The sequence below is a fragment of the Ursus arctos genome, unplaced genomic scaffold, assembly GCF_023065955.2.
Source record: "Ursus arctos isolate Adak ecotype North America unplaced genomic scaffold, UrsArc2.0 scaffold_15, whole genome shotgun sequence".
Lineage (NCBI taxonomy): Eukaryota > Metazoa > Chordata > Mammalia > Carnivora > Ursidae > Ursus > Ursus arctos.
In genome coordinates, this window is record NW_026622819.1 from 11,282,356 (window position 1) to 11,300,804 (window position 18,449).

The 18,449-nt window shown below is 44.8% G+C and overlaps 1 protein-coding gene across 4 annotated transcripts in view; it reads left to right on the forward strand.

Annotated features, from left to right (window-relative positions):
• The window catches only part of TRIO (trio Rho guanine nucleotide exchange factor), a 347,980-nt gene that overhangs the window by 60,802 nt on the left and 268,729 nt on the right, over positions 1-18,449 (forward strand). Inside the window, exon 1 of one of the 4 annotated variants that reach the window (XM_026506707.4) lies at positions 1,367-14,467. The exons of the other annotated variants lie outside the window; for them this stretch is intronic. Coding sequence (XP_026362492.2) covers positions 14,425-14,467 — 43 coding nt within the window. The 5' untranslated portion in view covers positions 1,367-14,424. Of the gene's footprint in view, positions 1-1,366; positions 14,468-18,449 lie in introns of those variants that run through there. 4 annotated transcript variants of the gene reach the window in all.

Consider the following 18,449-nt stretch of genomic DNA (forward strand, 5'->3'; position numbering starts at 1 on the left):
CCAAGAGATGCGTGTTTACTGTCTCAAAAAGAAACATCATCTCAAAGATTTGCTGCGTGTAAGGATTAACAGGTAATACTTAATGGCCTACAAAATGCTTGATGTGAGTAATGAGTCCTATAGATCTGTCTATAAACGCACCTGGCATGAAGCCCATCATCTGAAATGGCTTACAATTACTACCTTTAAATGTACCAACAACATAAGCAGTTATTATTATTGTAAACTTGCCCCTGCTGTGAATTAACCTCTGGTAGAACATAGTCACTCATACGCTCATTGAAAATGTGAAACAGGGGCGCCTGGCTGCCTCAGTCCCTAGAGCACGTGACTCTTGATCTTGGGTTTGTAAATTCGAGCCCCACGTTGGGTGTAGAGGTTACTTAAAAATAAAAATCTTTTTAAAACAATGGAATATTTTGCCCTGTGTGACTGAAGGTTTATAATATTAGAACCAACATTTTCCACCTGAAGCATATATAAGACTTAACTGTGCAAAACCCTGTTACATTCCTTTTTATTATGCAAATTTAAGATCTCTTTAGCAACTGGTAAGAAGTCTTTTTGTCACATGTGTCTGCTCTTGGCTGGATCAGAATGTAGATGTGATTTTAAACAGATTTCTTGAATAGATAGGTGTTTAAGAAAGAATATGGACATATATATATTTTTTTTAGTATTTTGATCAAATCAGTACTATGAAGGCAAATTTTTTCCAGTGGAATAAAAGGTATAAAGAGAAATGTAACAGATAAAAGTAAAATAGTGGTTTAAGTGTATTAGTTATGCTCATGTAGAGTGCTCGGAATGGAAAGAATCAGAAATAGTTGGGGCGCCTGGATGGCACAGTTGGTTAAGTGTCTGACTCTTGGTTTTGGCTCAGGTGGTGATCTCAGGGTCATGAGATTGAGCCCTGCTTTGGGCTCTAAGCTCAGCACAGAGTCTGTTTGATATCCTCTCTCCCTCTCCCTGTCCCTCCTGCTTGTACGTTCTCTCTCTCTCTCAAATAAATCTTTAAAAAAAAAATAAAGAATCAGAAGTAGTTAACATGGACCAGCTCTATCCCTTCAAAGACCCACAGGCAGGGTTCTGGGGGCGAGGAAGACCCCTGCCTAGCCAGGTGGGCCCAGGGCCCCTGTTGAGTGGGGCGTGAGCTGTGGTTCCCTCATGAGTCCCAGCCAGCACATTGGACCAGCCTCTCCATGCCTGACTGTCTGAATTCTAGCAGGGCAGGAGGACTGGCTATATCCTTAGATGTCTTTTTCACTTAAAAGGCTCTCAGTCAGTACACTTATTTGTTGGATGCTCGGGGGGGGGGGGGGGCGGTGAGGGAGTGGTGTGTGCAGAGAAGCCTACTTTGTGATTCCTGGAAATAAGATAGAATTAGCATGAAACATGTGAAGGTGCTTTTGATATCTTATTTTCTACTATCAAAAGGATTATTAATGTACCAAAGAAGCAGCTTGATATTATCAATATAGCCCTTAATCTGTGACCAGGAAAAAAGGAAAACAAAAGGAAAAGCCAAACCCCAACTTTTCCCCTGATTGGCTACTGCCTTTATTCCTCTGAATGTATTCTGTCTAACATAATCTAGTATTTGCATATGGAATGCACAGAAATCAGTTTGTGGGGGGGGGAACTGATTTTTTAGATAAAAGATCGATACTAACATTTTAAATATTTGAAACAGTTTTGAATTGCTTGTTTTAAATGATGTTTTGCTTGCTGCATATAGTTTAGTGTGCTTGTAATACCACTTTAAATATAAATCTAAAAGGTGACATCTGTTCTTAAAATTATTATAAAAAACATTGTTAATCTTGTTTCTTGGTTTGGCCGCCTCCTCCCTTCATCTTGAAAGGAAAGCGACTGCTCTTTGTGAGAGCTTGTGTCACAGTTGTTAGAGTCTCTGAAGACAGTCATTCAGCACTGACTCACAGGAGGCCCTGGCCTGGCGATTTCCTTCCCCATCCAGACGCACGCACACGCTCAGACACGCGCGTGTGCTGCTGTCCTTGAATCTTCGTCTCAGGCGTGCAGGGCGTATTACCAAGCCTGTCCGAAGTTTCAGTGCTAGCCACATAGCAGGAGGGCCAGGGGAAGGGCTGGAGCAGGTCGGTACGAATTGTTGGCACTACTGAGGAAAAAAGAAAGAGCTCATTTTTTCTTGAACTGCTGAGAGACAAAGCAGGTGACTCCTGAGCAAGGTCCACTGAGCCTGCTGATTGTAGCCGGGAAGATGGGGTTTGGTTTATTTTTTAATTATTGTATTTGACTTTGATTTGGGTCAGACATTTTGAGAAAGTGATTCTCATGACTTTTATTTGTGCATACGCATACTAGTTCATCTATTTCCTAGCAATCAAAAACACCCAATAGGGCAAGCTGTATTTTCAGTGTACAGTTAGTCTAGTGACAGAGTTGAGAGTAGTAGCCTGATCTTCTCACTTAGAACCTGTGTGTGCCATTGGACAGTGCTAACAGTATGTGTTAAGAGGAGTTCAGAGCAGGGGAGAGGTTCTTCCTCCTGGAGGTTGTATGTTTTGTACAAATAACCCAACCGGCACCGATACGGATGAGAGGGAGACAAGTCTGCTTTGTTCTTATGAATATCATACTTTAAATTGAGGCAGGATTCCTGTGAGTGGAATGAAGGGGAAGGAAAATGCACTTTTTCCTTCTTTTCTTCCTCTTCCCTCCTGCCCTTTTCCTCTTCCTTCCTTCCTTCCCTCCTCTTTCTCCCTCCTCCGGTTCCTTCTTTCCTCCTTTTTCATCCATCTTCCTCCTCCTTTCTCCCTTTTAAAAATAAATATTAACCTTGTGACGAACTCCAGCTGCTAGCAGAAGAGAGCATGCTACCCTAGCAGGCCTAGGCGCTGTGCTCTCCCCACTTGAATCATTCGCTTATACAAAAGTTAGCTGTGTTTCTTTCAAACTGGGTTATGCCGGGTGTGCTTTTACTATCTGTATATAATGCATGTATATAGTGTATATACTATCTGTATATAATGCAGATGCATAATGCATGTATATAGTGTTTCAGACATGAATGGGAAAAGAAAATATTGCTGTAAACGCTAAATTGAATGATTTGGGAAGATTTGATAAAGGCTATCCATTTAAAATAACTGTCAAGGTCAGTGTGGAAGAGACCATTGTAAATACAAGCATCCCGCCCTTACATTTACTCAGGGGATCTCTATATTCTAGCTGCATCGAAGGGTGAACACTAGCATTGGCATATGAAGGTGTATGCTGGTAAGATGGTGAAAACGTCCATCCCTTTGAGATTCATACTCCAAGGAAAGACCTCAGCCCAGGTCTGAAGATGACAGCAAGAGGCGGGCTCTTAGAGGGGACTCTGTGTCGTGGGTGAAGTGTCCATATTGAGCAGGAGGAGGAAAGAAGCAGAGTACTTAACTTGGGTCTTTTTAAAGGCTTTCTGGTTTAACTGACTTGGTTTAAAATGAACTGACCAGAGACCAGTGATCACATTGAGAAAGAGGGCTTCTGCCCCTGACGGAGACTCTTATGGGGTGGGGAGCACCAGCAGTGCACTTCGACTGGAGGGTGGTCCGTTTCCCTATTTGAATCACACCCATGGAGAAAACTAGAGGGGGTCTGGGGGGTTTGGCCATCATGAAGGCTGAAAATGGTGTGTTAGTGTCACTTGTCCTCTGGCTAACAGGGCAGACCAGTAAGCCTCAAGTGTTCATGATCACATGAACTTCCAGGCCTCAGTGAAGAAAGTTCCACTGGTCACCTAGGAAGAATGACTGGAGATTGTGTGGTCCTTTCATGAGCAGGGAAACTGAGGCTGTTTGTCCCAGTCTTACGGGTGTTTGGCTGTGCTAAAAACCAGGTATCAGTCTTGTCCCTGTATTTCATCTATTTATTTTTTAGTGGATGGATTAAACTGAGAAGTATGTTTCAGTTTGATTGAGGGCCTCCTTGATTAGTCTGCATCATCAGCCAGTGCACATGTATAGACAAGGGTGTTTTCTGTTTGTCTCTGACCAAGGTGAAGGAGGTACCGTGGCTAATGAGACACATCCTATGTTAGATCATTATGCTTTACTCACTGATTTCAAGTCAGCAAGTATGTGATTTTTTTTCCTTTTACATTAAAAAAAATTCATATATTACTTAATATGATTTTAAAAACCCGACTTGGAAGAAAATAAAATGATGAGACATTTATTTTTGATGAGAATTAATCTTTTTACATATTTGGCTTTTACCACGTGTAGTTTAAAAAGGAAGCTACAATGGTGAGAATGGAGAAATGCATTTACAGAATAGCATTGATTTTCTGCATATATTCATTAAGAAAGATGACTTGGAGTTTGTCTTACTGGCTTTTAATTTGGGGATCCCAAATCTTATAAGTATTTTTAAGCTTAAAAAAATATTGCCACAAATTCACCTGGAAGCATGCATCTTTTTTATATGATGCTAAGTAAGAGAGTACCAAACTGTGATATTTATCACATTTTCTTTAGGTGCATTCTTCTATAGTGGGTTTGTTACTAGTGTTTGCTACCATACACTTAGTGATTATTTGTGGCAGTGACAAATTTGATTATGATCTGAAGCATATCACACTTTATTATGCTTTTATATTTTTAGTGAGTGCGCTAGTGATAAAAATTTGATCCCCCTCTCCTCCACCACTGCTTTCTTCATTTAGACCTGGATTCTTCATATGTGACCTTTAGAACGTGACTCAACTTGTCTGAACCTTGATTTTTCATCCACGAAGTGGAGGCTTGGTGCTACATGACTCGTAAGGTCTCTCTAGCTCTGAGGCCCAGTGCTCCTGTGAGGCGTGTGATCCCGCTTGTGTGCCAAATCCTTGTTTGCAATTTTACCAGTGACCTTTCTACAACTGCAAAGTGTGTAGAAATTGAGCAACAAAATCACAAGTTTTGTTCCTTCTACATAGGCAACTGAGTTTTGAGAATAGAAGCTGGTTGTGAGAACACGTCATTGATTTATGTTGACTTGATTATTTTTTTAATTTGCGCTTCAGTGATTAAGAACTTGTGTTCTGGGGTGAGCTTTGAATCCCATCCCCTCTCACTCAACAGCTGTTTGATTTGGGGCATGTAACTTTCCTCGTCTTCGGTTTTCTCCTCTGTGAACTAGGAGCGGCCATTGAATCTGCTTCTTGGTGTTAATGAGGATTCAGTGAGCGAAGCTGTGCAGAGGTTGGCTTGTAGCCACAGCTTCCCAGAGGTTGGCTGTTTGGATTGTGACGGTGACTTTCTCAGGGTCGTGGTTGGAGCCAGCCTGCCGTCTTTCCTTCCGCGGGTTTGTCAGAGTTCTCTGAGTCTGCCCTCAGCACTTGCCCCATGACCTTGGCACCCCTAGATTTGGTTTGTCCAGTGCCATCTGTAGATTTACACTTGTCTAATCGTTGTTGTTAGTGTTGCCTGCCCACTTATTTATATGATTATTTGAGAAGAAGTGATATTTCAAACAATAAGATGATGTTCATTTTCTTTCTTGTATTTGCTGCACCTTTTTTTGGACTGCTGGGGTTGGTGTCCCGTACTCTGACTGTTGAGAGAGAACTGAATGGTCATTGGAGTATTGATGGTCTCTTAGAGATAACCTGTGGTCCAGGTTATCATGTTGTCAACACTGAGGTAGCTTGATCACGAATGGGCTTTTCTTCCAGTGCATTGCATAAACTTGTATAAGGTGGGTTTCAGCCATATGATTGGATTTAAAGGCCCTGTCTATCATACGGCAGACGGATAATTGTGTAATCCCATTTGGCATGTGCTAGTACAGGAGCAGTATAAACACATGCTTTGGTTTTTTTTCCCCTTAAGATTTTATTTTTTAAGTAATCTCTACATCCAGTGTGAGGCTCGAACTCACAACCCCAAGATCGAGAATTGCATGCTCTACTACCAGAGCCAACCAGGCACCCCCAGCATGTTTATCTTTTAACATGATTCAGTGATTCGGGGAAAACCACCTGAACATTCCCTGAATGGGTCAGTACATTTGTTTCTCCTCTCTTCTTATCTTGGGCCCATTTGTTTTGCTTTAGGCAAATCCTTATAGTCACTTTGTGTGGTAGGTAGTCTGCCCCAGGTCCCGTGGCTGGAGAGGGGAAGCAGCATTCCAATCAAGTATCGTGACCTGGAGCCAGGCTCTTCCCTGTTGGGCTACCTCCCTTGAGATGGCGGAAGCAACCAGAAATCCCCTGTGGGATGCGGAGGACTGTTGGGGTTACCCAGCTTCATGGAGCCAGTGGGGTGAACTGCCCCAGATGTGTGGCTAGAGGACCAGATCACACACCCTTTTTCCAGCATTGTGCACCAGGGCGTTAAATGGGATGGATATGTAAGGTCTTGATGGTGCATCTGTTTTGATGTATTTTACAGACTTCATTCCTCCTACTTTTGACATAAGGATGTTCATTATTAAGATTCCCAGGAATTAAAAAGAACCAAAAGCACAAACAGAACCCCAGATGCCTGCCACCATAGACTATGTGATGGTTAAACCCTGGCCATTCAGTGTCCACTCTTTCAGGCATCCTAACTCCGTCTTGTCACATGACTGCCAGAAGAGTTCGCAGAAAGGAAAGGTCATCTCTTGTCTGTAATCTCTTTGGGTCCCTTTCTTACCACTAGTCATGACCCTTCCCATCGCCCTTCTCTCTCTCCTTCTCAGGGGTGAGAGTGTTTTGGTTACGTGTCCACACAGCATCACTGTCGTCTCCCCCCAGCACACACAGGCAACCCCAGCCACACAGTGTGTAGAGGTGGGGAATTAGGATTCCAGTGCATTGCTCTCCCCAGCCACCCGACCTCAGCTGCACTGTGCTGTCACAGATGTGCTCAGTTGTTCAAATTAGATTTCTGATTTATAGGAAAATTGTCTTTTCTCAAAGAGGACAAGGGCACACTTGACCGCATTCATTAGAAAATGGTAGAGGTAAGCCACGTGCAGCTATTTCAAATATGGGTAACATTTCAGAAGTTCTGGGGCCACAGCACCAGTGGGGCCAGCAGGGCGTGTCCACTGTCACAACAGTTCCCTTTCTCATTGAGAATTATATTGTGAAAGGCAATCTGAAAATAGCTTCTTTTTTCTGTGTTACCAGTGCTAATTTTATGAGATAGTCTGAGGTTTGAGAAAATATTAAATGAAAGATATTTATGAGTTTGAAATGAAACATTCCTAAAACATTCAGTAACTTTTAGGAGCAAGACTCTGCATTCCTTAAACAAAGGTGTTTTTGGTCAGTTAATTTTTAATGTAACTATCATCTGTGTCTCTTGGGGAGGAAGAAGATTCTCCTTTACCTTCCTCAAACGGGTGAGATTTTTATTTTTTTAAGATTTTATTTATTTATTTATTTAGAGAGAGCACAAGCAGGGGGAGCAGCAGAGGGAGAGGGAGAAGCAGGCTCTCTGCTGAGCAGGGAGCCCCATGCAGGACTCGATCCCAGGACCCGTGGATCATGACCTGAGCCGAAGGCAGATCCTTCACCAACTGAGCCACCCAGGCACCCCCAGGTTGGATTTTTAAATGTAACTTTTGAAAAGTAAATAAGACCCATCCATGGGGACATGTTTTCAGTCATCACTCAGTCACCAGCTGCAGGAAGAGATGACATGGAACATGAGCATGGGGTTTTAATAAAGAGTACTTGGTATCTTCTTCCTAGATGATGTAAGGGAAGATGTGCAGGACCCCCTGCTTGTGCTCCGTGTGCAGAGCACTGGTATGGACCTGGCTCTCGGCCTCCTGCTCTGTGATCTTTGGGGAGCACTTGCCCTCCCTGCACCATCATAGGTTGTTGGGGTGATTCAGTGAAGTTGTCCTGTAAAGAGCTTAGCATGGTGCCCAGTACAGAATAAGTGTCTAATTATTGTGAAAGTAATATTTATTATTTTATTATAAAACCACAATGACACACATAAGAAGGCTGATATTAAGACCCCAAAAGAAATGTTGTTCCAATGCTATGGCATCATTTAATTTGGAGGGGGGAGAAACCTTTTCAGTAATTGGCACCTAAAGACCTGAGCTGACTGACTCTCTGAGAGTCAGGTGTACCACGGAAGTGATACCCAAATAAAAAAACTGAACAGAGTGGTTTGTAGGGAAAATAACATCTCTGGCCCCTTGGAAAGGGCAGTGGGGGAGTGTGCTCTGGGCGGGGCTCTGCTGCAGGTGCTTGCTGTGGCTGCAGTGGCGCCGGACTGCCCCTGCCGGCCCACTGGCCCCAGTAGTCCTCACAGCAGCCCAAGTGGAGGGCACATCAAGATTGCACAACTGCTAGAGCCAGCGCTCCCACCAGAGCCCCAACCAGAGCCGCTGTCCTTGTCCTGGGCCCCGCACCAGGCGTTGTGCATCAAACCAAACCATGGCTGCTGGTGAAACATGGGAGATTGTTATTTCAAAAACTGATGAACCTTCCAAGTTGAGTAGAATCCTACAAAAGGGACTGGAACTGTTGAAGTGGGATCTACGTGCCAGCAGTGCGGTGCAGTTGTCTGTGGTGGCGCTGGACGCCAAAAGCCCGTTGCTGTGGTCCGTAGCTGCTTCCCCAGGGAGGCTGTTGCTTTGCTCTTGCCTGTTGAGTTTGCAAGGTTTAAGATGAGTGCCTCAGTTTCTAATGCTGTCAGAGGTGAAGAGAGACTTGCTCCAAGGTGACAGCAGGTGGCCCAGAATTTGCAGAAATAGGTCATGGCCAATGTGGTGTACTGAAATTGGTGAATGTTACATGGAAACGTACTTCTAGGATTTTAGCAGAGTCTGTGGCTAATGAGAACAAAGTTTAGGGCCGGCAGCTTTGGGTATATATGTGGGATGGGGAGAGATAAAGAGTTTTCGGGTTTTTTTTTTTTTTTTTTTAAATGGGGTTTGCTTTGATCCTTATCCCCTTCCCCCTCGGAGTAGGGAAGCTCCTTCTAGAGCCTAGTTTTGGCCTCTGTGAGCAGTGGCTTTGTTATTCAGTGTGCTAAGCCTGTGTGTGTGTGTGTGGGGGGGGTGGCTTGTGCCTCTGTGTGTGTGTGTGTGTGTGTGTCTGTCTGTCTGTCTGTCTGTCTGTCTTCGGTCCTTTTCAGGGCCAGGGAGAGATTTGCTTCTTTCCGCCACATCCCCACCTGTCCTACCAGCCCCATGGGAATGCTGTCCCCTCAAGTTTGGATGCTTCTGGCAGAGCTCGAGGCTGCTTTAGGCTGTAGGAGACAGACCCTGGAGGTTTGAGGATTCTGGCTCCGCAGGTCACCTCACCATCCTTGGGTTGTACTGGCCCACAGAGTACTCGGGTGCGGATGTGGGCCTGCGGTGATGGACCACATGCATCAGCATTACCCGGACCCCACCGCCCTGCAATGACGCACCAGATTCTGGGATAGGGCTCAGGACTGTGCATTATGCCGGGATCTCTATGTGAGAACTAAACTAATGTTGATGAACCGTTTCTGGAGGAAATAAAATACATTGGTATTTTTCAAGCAGTAGGTTGTTACCAACATTTCTAAAAAAATAAGAGTAGACTAAAATAAAGTAGTACAGGAAGTATCAGAGTTCATTGCACATACCGAGGGTTATTTGGTGAGACTGAAAAATCCGTGTGTATAACATGTGTTCCGGTTTGGTTACATCGTAGAATGTGTTTCTTACTGTGGGTCAAGGTCGGTGAAGTTTGAAAGCCAGTAGCAAAGATGTCTCAGAGTTCCTGCTCCTCACAGCACCCTCCTGCATGGTTTGCAACCCTTCGCCCATGTCACAGCCAGGAAGTTATCTACTTTGTGATCAACATCCAAAATAAAAGATGCAGGGAAGAAGCTTTTAATCCGTCCTTGGCAGCGGGTCTCAAATTTCAGTGCACATTTGAATATCCCAGGGAAATGAGTGAAATGCAGCCCCGCTCCAGACCGTCTGTCTCAGAATCTGCGAGGCAGGGCGTAGGAGCCTGCATTTTAAGTAAGCATCCCATATGATTCCGAGGCGGGTGTTTGTGGGACCACCGTTGAGGAAATATGGATGGGCCTGTGCAGGCACTTTACATGTTATATTTTAAACCTCGTAACAAGTCTGTGAGGTGACACCGCCCCCCTCCCGATTTTACAGATAAGGACACTGAAGCCCACATTGATTTGATTTGGTGACTTACATGTTGTCTCGGAGATGCTAAGGCCCAGGGCAGCCCTCCCTCCTTGGAGGGAATGGGGGGGGGGGGATGAGATGGGAAGGATAAACACTCCTGATTGGGGGATTGCCCTCATGGGCAGAAAATAAGATTGTTTAAAGAATGACAGTTTTAGAAGACTGGGCACGAAGCGTTCTGCCTCGGAAGCAGATAGCGTCACTGCTGCTTCTCGGCCGCTTTCAGACCCCTGTGCACCGGCTGTGGGTGGGCCGTTCCACGTGGCGCTGGACGTGCGTGCCCGAGACCTCTGGCCCAGCCCTGCCCCTGGCCTTGGGGTCTTAGGGGATGGCTGCAGCTGCTGGGCTCTCGCTGCTTCCTTTGTAAAACCGGAGGGTTGTAGGACAGTCTGTGTGCCTGAGAGTGCTTCCAGATCGCAAATCCTGTGATTTTATCTTTTGAAAAGGTAGTATTTCCTGTCTCCTACCCTGCCAGAGATACTGCATGGCTAAACAAAATGTAAGGAAGTGTTCTGAGCTCCGCAGGGAGAGTCACGTACTGGGGTGCGGCCGTTCAGGCTGTCAGACTCCCCAGTCCTGGCCACACGCTCTGGGAGCCCCTCCTGGGAACAGCGCTGCTTTGCAGTGGGAGGCGCTTCTCAGTCTCCTATCCATCAGGCCAACTGGGGAACGGGGTGCGGGCACAGCTGGGCCAGCCCCCCCTCCCCGCCACTGCACAGCCGCAGCTTAATCTCATTATGTGAAGAAAGGGAGGATGATTATCTTTCAAGACTAGGCATCTGCTTCTGATAGGGTGTAAGTGGGAAGTTCTCTCCAGTGGGATTTGTGAGAACCAGAGGAAATGGTCACGTTTCCGGGAAGCTGGGCTGGTGCTGTGTAGCTGTGCATTTTGTGGCCCTAAAAAGACACTTTATTTTTAACTTGAAGGTTATCGTTTCCCTCCCTGCCTCTGGCATATGGACTTCCTTCTCTTTTTAAATGTGTGACATTTTATGCTCAAATTCTCATCTAATTTTAGTCTTAATCTAAGTTGGATTATACAGATACATATCCTCTCAAAATACAATTTTACAATCATTCAGTGCCTAATATACCCAAACCCTTGACTTGGATCTGCAAGTGATTACATTTGCTATCTTTCTGCTTGATCTCCTGGAGAGTACAGAGAGGCAGAACCCACATTTGGCCTGAAAATAATATTTACAGAGGTAAATGTTTTTTAGGCATAAATTGCCGCCATTTTCTTTGATTTTCCACTAAATCACATTTTTACTTTGAAAATTTACATGTTTAATTTTGTTTAATGTTAATATGTTTGTCCATTTCTTGAATTTTTTATGCAAGAAGAAACAATAATAATTATTATATATTGATTTTCAGAAAGTATGTGAGGCCAATATCCCATATCATCTTCAGGTTAACCTTATCTGTGTTGCTTGTTTTAAGTAGAAATTCCAGCATTTGTTTTTTTTTATAGAATTTAAAATGGGGCAGGGATGATGAGATATAAGCTATTTTATTTTATTTTATTTTTTAAAGATTTTATTTATGTGACAAAGAGAGACCGCGTGAGAGGGAACACAAACAGGGGGAGTGGGAGAGGGAGAAGCAGGCTCCCGCTGAGCAGACCCTTAGCGACTGAGCCACCCAGGTTCCCCTTTAAGCTATTTTAGAACTCAGGTTGCTCCTGGAGTAACAGGAGATATAGCTAAGTTAACCTATGGTCTTTTGGTGAAGACAGGATAAAGTGAAGGATATGCTAAAAGTTAAACTGAGATGACATATCTATAATGTTAGCACCATCTTAAACATTTGCTTTTATACTGTGTTTAAAGGGTAGAGAGTAACTTGGAAGGATGGCTGGCTGCTTGCTTTTATGGATGGAGCTGCAAGTTGCTAGCAGGCAGAAGCAAACAAATAATAAGTGAGGTTTACAGAAAAAGCAGAGTGGAAGGAGTCCCGTAAGTAAGATGTATTTCAGCAGACAAAAATGATTGCCTTTGAGTTATTTTCTGGGGCTTGACCCTAATGCATCCAGACATGGAGGTGGAAATTATAAATATGGAATAATAATAAAGACCCAGGAAATAGGACTTGCCACCAATTTTTAAATGAAAGAGAAAATAGAATACCGGAATCTTAAACACGTATATAGGTTAAGATCTATAACGTTACGTTAAGTACATAAATGTGTATTTTTGATATTGTGTGAAAATTAAAGTCTGTGAATTAAAAATAAAAAATTGGCCTTTGAATGTTTAAACTCTTTGGGCCTTCGTCGTCATTTCTAAGAATGAAGGGCTTGTGCTCTATCATCATATCCAACCTAGAAGTCCTGAGCAGTTCTCGTTACTTTTAAAAGCCACAGTTTACTGAAAGCATGGAGTGTTTCCTAAAGTTTTGCTTGAATTATAGAGAATCAGGGTGGAGTTGTTGGCTCATCAGAAACATTAATTGACTATTTTGTGGATGGGGGTGAGGTTGGTGGGGCAGACAGGAGGGAAGAGATTGGGTACACTTCTCTGAGAAAAGAAGAAAAAGCAGGTGGAATGAAGTCTTTGGAACCCAAAATGAACTTAGGTGTCTGTATTTCTGTTGCTCTGTTAACAGGTCCCCACAAACTCAGTACTTAGAACCACACACATTCTGAATAGGTCAGGCGTCTGGCCGCAGCACGGCTGGCTTCTCTGCTCAGTGTCTTGCGGGCTGAGCTCAGGTCTGGGATGTCATCTCACCTGAAGCTCAGGGTCCTCTTCCACGTGCACGCAGACTGCCGGCAGAATGCACTTCATGCTGGTGGAAGGATCGAGGCCCCAGGTTCCTCAGGGGTTGTTGGCTGAAGACGGTTGCTCTCAGGTCGCTGCCCCGTGGCCTGCTGAACCTAGTGGCAGTTTGCTCTGTTGAGGCCAGCAGGACAACTTCTCTGACGCTTTGCCTTCTTCTAAGGGCCTCCCCTGATTGGTTAGCTGAGAGCCAGCTCTTTTGTAGACGACTCACAGGGCTCCTGTCTTGTCATGTGCATCTGCTCCCATGACACTCAGAAGGGGATTCTGTGAGGCGCACATGCCAGGTGATGTCTTGGGGCATCCTCAAGTTGTGCCTACCACAGTGCTTAATAAAATCGTGGCTGGACTAATGGGTGGAAGGAAGGAAACAAAGAAGAGGTTAAATAAGGGAAAAGTCAACTTTGAATTCCTGCATGGCTGGGCCCGTGCTCATGCCCCCTCATCAGGGTACGGTGTGTATGTGTGAGTGAATGGGAGGGGAGCCATCAGAGGAAAGGTGAGGCAGTCCAGGAGCAACTCAGGAGGCCTGGAGGAGTGGATTGAGGCTGGGCTTCAGGCAGAGGTGGTGCAGACTGGAGAGGACTCCTCCTAGCGGGAGGGTCTTCAGTGGGACCAGCATGGAAAGTTCCAGAGTGCCAGTCCTTATAGCCTATCGGGTTATTTGATGACAGCAAGGATGTTATTGGTCCTTTCTCCTGTAAAATCCCAAACTTTCCAGCATGCTATTACAGGCTGTTTTTTTAAGTAGGCTTCATACCCAGTGTAGAGCCCAATGCAGGGCCTGAACTCACAACCCCAAGATCAGGAACTGAGCTGAGATCAAGAGTCAGACGCTCAACCAACTGAGGCACCCAGGTGCCCCTACAGTTATGTTTTAAGAAGACCTTGTGCAGTTTGAGAATGAGGCCAGTGCCAGGTGCATGCCGCTTTCTGGTCACGATAAGATTCACCTGGCTGCCTCAGGGGTGAGCAGAATTTTACTGGTGGAGCCTCAACTTTAGTAAACCAGGAATCTGCACGTTATTTTTGAGGCTGAGCGTATCCAGATGGAAAGGTCTACAGAAGTAGGTTTCTTTTTTGCAATATTGTTTTATTCCAGATTATGTATTTACAAGAGGCTACGTCTATAGTGTGCGGAATTTCTGGTAATCATAGACATTATAGTTTTCACGTTGTCCGTAAAGCTTAGCGAAAGCTAACGTCTTTGTCTTCATTTAAATAACCTGTTTAGTCAGTTGCCTGGGTAATCCAGTATTTTGAAAGGCCTTCACTCGAAGTAGAGGCTCCGTGGGGGAGTGTTTCCTGATCTTCTCCAGGAGCTGGCCGAGTGAGCAAGTGGCTGGAAGTCAGGAGGGTGGGGGAGACAGTGGTCCTTTAAGCTCCTCCCTGGCATTCCCTTAGCCTAGTGCTTAAGGCTGTGAGTCCGGAGGAGCAGTAGCGAGGCTAAGTGTCTTCAGAAGGGGACCTGCAGGAAACCCACAGCTCTGTGATGTCAGGAGCTGAGGCACAGGAGAGCGCTCTGGGGAAAACAGGTAGAAATAAATACAGTATTGTAAGCTCTCACTTTGCAGGCCCGGTTTGTTTTGTTCTTGAGGAATTTCAGGCATTTTGGTCGTCCCCCTTGAGGGCCTTCAGGAAGCGTGTTGCTGTCAGCAGCTCAGACTGTGTCGTAAAAGTGAAGGGAGCCCACAGAGATGGCCACTTGGAGAGTTAAAATGAGGATGTTTTCTATAAATGATAGCGCGAGGACAAAGCCAAGGAACAGCACACTTGTGACCTTTGTGCTAAAGGGCAGGGGCATCCATCCTCGTGTGCCGTGCGAAACAAAATCCTCAAGTGGGTCGTCTGTTACAGAGCGGGCTTTCCCGTGTGTGGTTTCTGCGTGGAAGATTTATTTTACTAAGCGGCCTGCTTGGGCTTTGGTGTTCCACGCAGCCCCGCCGGGGAGCACTTTGTCAGTATCCGCTGTGTCCTCAGGACTGTGTCCCTCCAAGCGCCGGAGGAAATGGCAGGTGGAAGGTGGCAGCCTCTGAGGAATTGGGTGGGGAAGGCTGAGCTGTGTGTGAGCGATGCCGAGAGCTCCATGTGGTTTCCCACCACGTACAAGTCAGCAAGTGATGCTGCCCTGAATGTGATGAAGTCGTACTGGGAGGGCTTGTTTTAAGTCGTGCAATAAGGATTCCAACACTTAACCTGTTTACTTCTGGGGTGAAATTTGGAGATACACCTTTAGCTTTGTTCTTCGATCTCAATTGAGAGGTTATGGTATAAGAGTAAAGTTTGTTTTCTGTGTGCTGGAAAAGTCTCTTATGAATAAAGTTAGAATCCAGTTTTGCTAATATGTTTGTTGTGTTTAAACTCAACGCTGAGTACAGGTCATCATTAACATTTAGCAAAGTGTTCCGTAACAGAGGCCCCTGACGGTTGATCTCTGAGCTCTCTCTGAGTTCAGAGGGAAGGTGTCAGGGCCTGTGGGGGGGCGAGGGGGGAGAGAGCTGGCACTATCAGGGTTCCTGATGGCCAGTTTCGGAATGGACGAAATCCCAACTTCCGCGTCCACCCCCAATGAAGGACGAAGGAAAAACAGGTTTGCTTTATTTATTTCCTGGTTAGGTGTGGGGGAAATCATGTTTGTGTGTTTTAATGCAGTTTTCTGTACCCCGAGCTTGAATGCTGAGGTGTTTCATGTGGGCATGTCAGGGACAGAAATCCCCTCTTGATGGCTGCCATGAGGAGAGCACTGCCCACAACTTGAGTCTTCCATTTCCTGCTCGGTCTTCCTGCGGTCCACGCGGCATTGGTGAGCTGAAGCTGTTTTTGAAGTGGACGCATGATCTGCTGCCGTGAATGTGGGAGCCTGTGATTGACAGTGTGTCAGGAGTATCAGTGTGTGTCTGGGAGCCAGACGCATGGCCCAGGAACATCCGCGAGTGCACCGTAAACTCCAGCAGCGTAGACAGCCAGCCTCAAACGCTGGTGGAGACAGAGAAGAACCTCAGTGTAGCCCATCTTGTTTCTTGCAATCATGTGAGCTTTCAGGAGGTTGGTTGCATGTGGATTTTGAGTACAGGTAGTCTGCGTGGGCACAAATCACATCATTTGGAATAAGCTTTAGAATGAAATTTGTATCAACTTTATCACCACTGGTACTCCTAGAACTGTTTGACTTCAGAGGAATTTACTTGATAAGAAAAGTTTTATTAAGGTGTTTGAACATACCAAATTATAATAGATGGTTCAAACCATTCTGATTGTAGGCTGTGAGTACCCAAAATCTGAATAGGAAATTTTAGATATATGTTCATAAAATGAAAGCATAAAATTGAAACATATTGAAGGAAGTTGAGAGTACCCTGTTTATCTCAGACATCCTCTATAATATTGAAATTTGTAATATCGATTATGATATATAGATTTTTATACATTTCAAATAGATGTAAGATAAAAATAAAACATATCAAGGTATGCTTGATAATTACACACGAATTGGCACTTTTTAAAAAATGAATGGCCAGATAGTAAATATTTTAGGCTTTGTGGCCCCCCATGGTGGGCCTCCTAGGCAGCTACTCAGCTCTGCAGTTGGAACATATAAGCAGTATTTGCAGAGAACGGGCTTGGCTGCATTCCAGCGAGACTTTATTTGCAGACGGTGGCAGAGGGCTGGACTTGGCCTGTAGGCCTTTGTTGGTCAGGCCCTTCCTGCAGTATTGTTTCAAGGCTTGGGAGGAGAGGTCTCCCTTTCTACTACTTTTGAGTAAAGTGAAACTGTAAAATGTTAGCAGACAATCTCCAGAACCTGTTCCAGGAGTTTAATTTAGGTTTTGGGGGTGATGTAATTTTGACCACCTTGGAATGGTCCAAATAATCATGCCCCTTTTGATCTTTCCCTGTACATTTAATGGAAGACAGCATTCAAAGCTGGATTCAGGTGGTTCTTTCTTTACAGCAGTGGTTTTTAAAACTCCATCAGCCACAGCTCCTCTGCCGGTAAAATGTTGTGTAATGCTCTGTGTACTATCCTAAAATGTAATTAGCACCTAATTAAATCAAAACAATACTTTAACAAAGAAGAAATGAGAGAAACCTAATTTACAAACATTTGTTTAAGTATGTAATGCTGAAGTATGACTGTGTACTGGAACGTGGTACTGGGAAGTGCTGATCCGCTTCGAGAATGTAAATCTGTAAATCACCTGGTAGCTTCCTTCATTGACAGTCTCGCTGTGGAAAAGAAAGGTCTGCAGAAGACGTATGAACTCTTTTCTAAGCAGAGAGAGGTGCTCATGAACTTGTGGACTTGCGGCCAGTCCTGGGATCATGCTGTGGTAGGCCCACTCTAGAAGTGTAGCACCCCTACGTAGCATCTCCACGGACGGGTTGTCCGCAGAGGCCGACTGCTACCACCGTGTTGTGTTGGTGACTCAGATGCCGTGAGCCAAATCGCTGCTGGTGACGGGATTTTCTGCAGTGAACAGTTCTTGGTACATTTCCAAGCCAAAGTAGAGGTTTCCTCCATTTACAAGATAGTTTCTCTCCTGAAAAATGTAGTGTATAAAAACTGTGCCAAAAATTTGTTTCTGTTTATGCATAAAATGGAGTTTGGTTCTAAGCTCAGAATTTTGAATTCTTTGAATATCTGGCAAAGCACTGGAAAGTCAGGCAAGCTGTTTCATGAGGCGTGTGAGTGCTGGGGGCTGTCATATGCGAGGTCTGTCCGGCACTCCTGGCCCTCATCCCCCGGAGGCCAATCATGTCCCCCCACCCTCCCAATCATTGTGACAATTACAAATGCCCGCACAGATTTCTGAATATAAAATAGAAGAAAGGAGTATCAGGTGAGGATCCACGGAGGGTGTTAGACACATGGTTAAGCGTGCAGATGGACACTTATCTGTGCTCTGATCTTGCAGATGGGCTGCAGGGTGTGATCGAAGCTCGCTGTCCACCCAAGCTTTCTCAGAACTTCTGAGCGCTTTTTCTGGAATCTCGTCCCTATTTCTTATGTTCTCCTTTTCTGCCTTTTCCTTACCCCCCTCACCCCCATTTTACTTGGTCATTTCTCTGGGTATGATTCTCTAGGGTAAAGTTTCTTATCTTGATGTTCCAACATCAAGAGTCCTAATCATTTGTAATGTGTGGTGAGAATCATCTATTACCATAATAATTAAAGCACTGAAACTTGCAATATACGTTTTCCAGTATCACTTGACTGTTTTTTGTTTTTGTGTTTTCCCGGCGCTGGAGAGAAAGTGGTAAAATCAAGGCTCATGCGTATCAATTCTACACATGGGCTACATCTGGACCTTTCACATGAGGTTGCTTGAGGATTAAATTTGCAAGACTGTACTTTCAAATTACTTGCATTGTAATGCCCCCCAAATGTGTTTAGTGGTCGCTGTTACAAAGAAGGGAAAAACAAACAATAGTTTGTCATGTTTACTGTTTGGAATTTCAACAGTCCGAAGGTGCAGACATCTGCTCTGCTTCAGTAGTTCTCTTCTCACTTTGTGA